The sequence below is a fragment of the Manduca sexta genome, unplaced genomic scaffold (genome assembly GCF_014839805.1).
Source record: "Manduca sexta isolate Smith_Timp_Sample1 unplaced genomic scaffold, JHU_Msex_v1.0 HiC_scaffold_503, whole genome shotgun sequence".
Taxonomy (NCBI): Eukaryota; Metazoa; Arthropoda; class Insecta; order Lepidoptera; family Sphingidae; genus Manduca; species Manduca sexta.
Genome location: NW_023595301.1, coordinates 1 through 6,693, shown reverse-complemented (window position 1 = coordinate 6,693; position 6,693 = coordinate 1). Strand labels below are relative to the sequence as shown.

At 40.0% G+C, this 6,693-nt stretch overlaps 1 protein-coding gene across 1 annotated transcript; it reads right to left on the bottom strand.

Moving 5' to 3' along the window:
- Positions 1–230: 230 nt before the first annotated feature.
- LOC115453963 (1-phosphatidylinositol 4,5-bisphosphate phosphodiesterase epsilon-1-like) lies at positions 231–6,624 on the bottom strand (the record flags this gene model as incomplete). The annotated part of the gene is made up of 16 exons (XM_037447001.1): positions 231–327; positions 658–734; positions 923–1,066; positions 1,482–1,574; positions 1,863–2,070; positions 2,315–2,439; positions 2,619–2,838; positions 3,179–3,370; positions 3,617–3,795; positions 4,088–4,213; positions 4,285–4,466; positions 4,623–4,768; positions 5,046–5,155; positions 5,471–5,566; positions 6,203–6,296; positions 6,488–6,624. Coding segments are annotated over 16 exons (2,226 nt in total), but the record flags the coding sequence as incomplete, so codon positions are not given.
- Between the last annotated feature and the right edge of the window lie 69 nt (positions 6,625–6,693).

Here is a 6,693-nt window from a genome sequence, read left to right as displayed (position 1 = left end):
TGCATGGTGTTTCTACTGTTTGTGGGCGGTCTTATCGCTTACCATCAGGCGAACGGCATGCTCATTTCGTCATTCATAGCAATAAAAAAAGGCTGCATACAAAGATATTTAAAATCATTTGTTATTGTAAAACTATTACCGATTGGTACCAACTTGGCCATATTATCTTTGTACTTAGTAATAATCATCATCTACAAAAAGCTATCATTTGGACTCCTCGTTACACTTACTTGAGCTGTGTAGACCACTTCGTCATCAGCGAGGGCTCTCTGTTGCGGCCCAGCGCCGGCCCTGCCGCCCCACTCCAGCTCTTCTACTAACACAAATCTGGAAATTTCAAAAGATTATTACAATCTATTAAAGCAGACTCTTGGTCTACTGGCAGATTTTAGGCTATCTATTGGAAACTCTTCAGTTTACCAGGTCATTAATAATGGGCATAATAGTCAAATATCGTTCTCAACAATTTGTTTCTTTTTCTAATACTCTGGAGTGGTTGAAATCAAACAGGCGGTCAGTATTAAATTATGAAAAATATATTCTGGATCAGGTGTAAGTAAATTTTGATGTTAGACGATCTTATATTAGAATATGAGGAAATGATTATTTCAACATTAAAGCCGCGATTTGAACCAAATTATTGATCTCTTTACTTACCTCTTAGGGTCATCTTGACATCGTGCCTTTGTCAATGCTTGGTGGACCACAAATGATGCTGTCGCGTTTAAAGGAACCTGAAAGCGTATAATATCGATATCTACATTTAGATAAAACTGTTATAAATACCGAACAAGTAGATATTTGATATAAATTTCAAGTTGCTAGTTGTACGCGTTCGTATCAATAAGGATATGAAATTTCCACTTCACTCTATTCCCATTCTAAGGTTTTCAGAGACATGGATAATTAAGAAGTTGATTACCTTCAATATAGCGTAAGGTATTTCATGCGACACGTTATGTACGCAGACGAGGTACGCGTCGGGCGGAGCTCTCTCTTCATCATGCGCGCTCGACTCTTCGTCTGACGGCACGCTTCTATCGCGGGACGTTCTGTTGATGCTGACCTGAGGGTAGGGAGGGGAGACATCAGTTGGTCATTAGATTGAAACTGGAAACTATGAATGATTGGAACATAATGATAACAGTATTGTAGAAATTATGATGCTTACACAAGAGGTATCATTGAACTGGATAATAATATGCATTGCTTAAATGATTGTGTTGTTTATTGTATTTTTAACGTAATTGAACAAATGAATAATAATTCTTATTCCTTCAAGAAAACGACAACCTTTCACAAAATTATTGCTTCGGTTAATGGTGTTTCGAATTATAATTTCAATTACTAGAAAATGTTCATCATCAGGTTACCTGATGCTAGTCAACCATGCTCGACTGCTGGGGTCGTCGCCGACTCTCTTCAGAACAAGTCGGGTTCCTCCAGTCCTCATGACCCTCTCATGCGGCGCCATCACGCGCTGTGTTGGAGTCCTGGACGGAGATTCCTCCACTAGTACATAGCTGCCACGCGAAGACCGGCACCCCCGCCTTGGTTAGACACTGGGCTATAGCCTAAGAAGATGCAAAATCTGATAAATCATCCGATTACTAAATATACATATTTAACTAGTTTATTCAAGAACTTGACGGAATATAAGATTTTTTATAGGTTTATGGAGTAATGTTGCATTTAGGAGATTATATTATGCGGTGGCAGAATTTTTGTAAGGGTAATCGATATTTATTTGAGTTGGTACGCTAGACAGTCCGTTCGACACTGGGGAAAATATTTCTCAGGCTTTTAACAACATAGTTAAAATTGTTTACTCTTGGTCTTTCGTAAATTAATTTGAATCCTACCTCATTAGCTGTGGTGTCCTGGGTGACCTTTAAAATCGAGTAGGGCTCATGTCTTGATACTGCATAGACCACCAGGAAATGGATTTTCCGTCTTTCGTGGGGAGAACTCGGCTCCAGGTCTCCTCTGCAACTCTCTCCGGCCAACTCTTCAGCACAGCGCGAGAAGATGAGCAGGGAGGCCATGTTGAGAGGTTGGTTAGTTGGCGACCTGGGGGGAAAATTTGTAATATTTTTTTTTTTTTAATAAACAAGGACTAAAACGTTTTCAAGCCAGTACATTGCTTATAGTAATGTATGATCATAGATATAACCAAAACTTATGCAGTATATTTCTATATGTTAGCCAAATTTGACATTAATACCATAATATCTAAACACAGCCGATTATATCACTTATATTTTGCCGAAAAAGGGTAAATTAAATTGGTACACATCCCGTTCTTGGCACTTACCGTAGTCTTACGTGCCTGTACCCAGGTCTGAGGCTTTGCAGGGGTATAACTCTCTGTGACAACATATAGTTGGTATCCGCATCGTATATCTCAAATCTGACGAACGCTAGCTCTGGAAAGTTGATCTGGAAATAATAGCATTATGAAGGTATAGGTAGATATAACTAGATGCTATTGCATCTATTATATTATACGCACTATTAGTGCGTATAATATTGAAAAGGATATTGCTTTCACAATACTGCAGCAAGCAAAAATTGCTACTCAAAATGATACTAAAAACTATCTGAATGTTCATGCACACCTTAAAATTAAATGTTTCATTCCAGACAGGATTCAAAGCGTTCCTTCTAGCGACTTTGGTCCGTATCTTCTTGCAGTCTGCTGGCACTCCAAGAATTTCCACCTCAGCAAAGGCGTTGTAGAAGGAATACACATTTTCGGCGACGTACTGTCCCGATATGACGGCCAAAGTTAGATGAGATGCATGTATACCGTCGAATTCTTTGTCCATTGGATTGAATCTGGAAAATACGTCAGGATCATCGAAATGCTTACTAAGTAATATAAATTCAATGAGTGCATGCAAAGTGCTGACTATAATACGAAATGAATATTTTAATATCACTAAAAGAACATAGTAGTTCTTTATAGGACGCTTGGTTATGGAAAATGTATTTTATTTTGAGGCTATAACAGCTTTGTTGCTAAAATAAAGTCTGCTGTTTTATTAAGCCTGTGGAATGATGTTGTTCCAATAATTACAATTGTTAGAATATACTACACCAAATAATTCCATTCTTAATTATTTACTGGTTTGGTGGTTTGTGTAAAAAAATACCACAATACAAGTTAAGATCGTACCTCCTGTAAGCTATGTGGCTGGGGTCCCACATCACAGCCGGTTTCCTGACAAATCCCACGCATCCATTGCTCTCAAACATCGCAGCATTGACGGCCATAGCAGCATCTTCTGTTTGGTAGTTCAAGGCGACCAGCTGCACTCCGCACGACCAGAACGTTACAGGATCGAAGTTCGATGAGTCAATCCTTAGGCTGGAATTTAGTTAGCACTCTTGACGATGTGTTTAAAGGTTTTTTTGTAGTAGTAATTAATAAGTGTCTTTTAGAAGAAGGGGGCTACTAACGGAGAAAGGTAAAACTACTGCAGAAGTTCATGAAGATTTTATTCCTAATTTTTAATCTAGTTAGTATTACTCGTCTAAATAAGTTGATATAAATATGTTAAAATATAACATTATTGACACTAATTTCCCAAAAGCCACGGAAGGTGTAACTCACCCCGCGGGATAAGTCCTGACTAGTTGTGTTTCTGTGTGGGCGATGAGTGCGAGGGGGTGCTTCCTGCAGATCTTCTTGCCAATGGCCTCGTTGACGGAGGAGCAGCGGTAGCAGGGGTGGTGCACGGCCGGCGCGTTCAGGCATCGGGCGCGGGACTGGGACTGCGACTGAGCTATTTGCTGGAGACATTTAGATAGGTATATGCCTGGCATCTCATCGCAGCAATCACAAAATACCTTGAAAAGGCGGTAAAATCCTAAGATCTATTTGCGGTAGCAACTTTTATAACTTTATAAAGGAAGAGAAGTAGGATTTTAAAATCAGCTCGCAGTGAAAATTGCTTTTAAAAATGGTACACGCGATTCACAAATCAAAGTATAATTAATTATTTTCTCTGATCTATTAACTACTTACATGTTTGTTTATTTGTATTTATGTCATCCGTGGACGGTGTTGGGTACTTTTACTCACCGTGCTAGTACTGTCGCTGCTCTCAGAAGACTCGAAACTGCTACACGGAGCACTCTCTTTGGCGCTACTTGGCTGTTTTACTGAGTTCCTTGGAGACAGTGGGTTGAGACCTCGAAATTTGATAGCCTGTGAAGTTTTGTGATATGATGACCATTTTACTACCACCTTAGTTGAGGCATTTGTTTTAATATTCTTACCTGAACGTAAGTGACCATGTCACTGAGTTCTCTTGCGATTTGATTGCTTCGCTTCCTGTTAGAATGTTTCACGCTGGTACTCTCTGAATCTCCTTCGCTTCGTCGGTAGCTTTGATACAGCGACAGAGACGTTCTGCCGCATTTATCTTCCATCGAACTTAGGATTTTGTGAAGCTCTTTTTCTGTAATAAGAATAGGTTTTATAGATTTCAAACCGTAATCAAATACTGGAAAAGTCTTGTATTAAATTGAAAAATCATTGAAATAGATCCTTCTCTATTTTACGTAATGGTAATAGACCAAAAAATAGTTTGAGAAACTGGAGAAAAAGTATTTACCGTCAAGCTCATCGTCGTCCTCATCATAATCCTCGTCAGAGAAATACTCGGTGACAGAACTTCCGGCTGACTGCTGCGACATCATAGAGTTGGTTCTGTTGCTCTGCTCCGGGAGAGAGGAGCTGGTGTGCCGAATTCCGTTGGACCTGAAAGCATTAGTTGCTTTCGATATTCGAGAAAGATCGTTGTAACAATTCTAGTTATTGTTAAGAATGGTTCAAAATTATTATAGATACTAGGTACGGTTGGGTTACTCAGAAATAGTGAAGAGGATTTACTCATGCAAAGATTTCCTATTTCAGATCCATCAGATAAATAGAGAAGCACACGAAGAGCTGTTTATTACTCGAAGTAATGAACTTCAGCACGCGCTTAGGAATTATGGATATCAGGTGTAAGTCATTCTGTTATTCAGATACCTACCTGAACGCAGTTGCTAGAACTCCGCTGTAACCTTGAGCTGAACTCGCCCCGGTCAGGCCAATAGTTGGACTTGATTCCACTGGCAATAACTTCTTGTTCTTTATCAACACCTGCAATATAGGTCAGTATTAGTAATCATACACGCTCACGCCTATTATACCCAACGGGGTAGGCAGAGGCGCAACTAGTGCTCACTTCCTGCTGTGTGTATTCCGTCCCGTGATGTGATAGGGAGCAACCTATTGTGATATCGAAAACAAATTCCAGACTCCGGACTGATACTCAGTAACCCCAATATCACTTTGCGCAAACAATCAATGCCAAAAGCAATTAGATGTTTAGCATCTTCTATCTCCGAACACAATTGTTGTACTAGACTGTACACATAATATTATAGTTAACTAGCAATATTTATTAAATGTTACCTTGTATTTCAATTGCTCGGGACTCGGTAGTCGTGGCTCGTCGGTGTAATCCACTTCGAATAGAAACGAAGTGACCAGTTTGTCTCCGAAAACTGCCTGGATGAATACGGAAGCAAGTAAAGTAACGTACAAAATATTTTTTTTAGTACATCATATCTACATATATATCTCTTTATTTTAAAACTTCCTTCTTACATTTTTATGTAAATCTTTAAAAAGAAAAATTCATATTGTAGCGCGCGTTTAAATCGGGAGTAAAATTCCCGCCGTAAGCCTACCGCTCCGCTGGCCAATAATGGGCCGTGCCGGCGACGCGCCGTTGTTCGGCCGGCGCCCGCTCCTCGGGCCCCCCGCTCGTCCTCACATCGGCGCGCGCCGACGCCGCCGACGTGACACAAGCGCCCCGTAACGCGACCGCGACACACCGTGGACTGTGCGGTGCGCGGCCCCGCCGTTTTTTGTATCACATTATACTTATTTGTATTTGTTTTATTATAAGTAGACATTAGCTACAATATAAAATTTTAAAAGTAATCATCTCCGATGGCAAGTCTCAATACACTAGGGGATAGAGATTTAAATTGAGGAATCTCCTCACAATACGTGCTGTAGAGCAGTAATGCCTTTTTCATCAGGATTCTGACCCAACTGGATCCATTTCAGTTACCATCAGGTGCAGTGGGGCCGCCAAGCCGTTCTAAAATCTAAAAATATGCGAAGGTACCAACTGACCTCAAAAGTGCTGGCCATGACTTGTTGCTGCGGTAGACTACAATGATTCTCGATGCTCAGTATCAGAGGGTATGGAGACGCCACGAACGCACTTCTGTGAAACATTGTAAATACTTCTTCAAGATCTTATAACATCGAGACTTAATAATATTACGAAACATTAAGTAATTGTTTCGATATTTATTTATTTTTTAATAATTCATTTATCTTGACAGTTAAACTAAACATGCAATCTACTTAATTACTAGACATAGCGATTAACTGATAAAAAAAAAACAAGCGGACCTGGCGATCGTCTCCACAACTCTTCTGAATGGTATTTTGGTGGTGAACGTATGGCCGTGGTAGATGACAGGGCTCCCATCGTCTCCGTCCCAGCAGTCCAACTCAACACAACGGCATCCAGTCAGTAAGACCTTAGAAATTTTTTAATAACTTACAAGAGCTTATTAGCGGTATAGAATCCAAATTGCCGTTGGCCGAAAAATAAT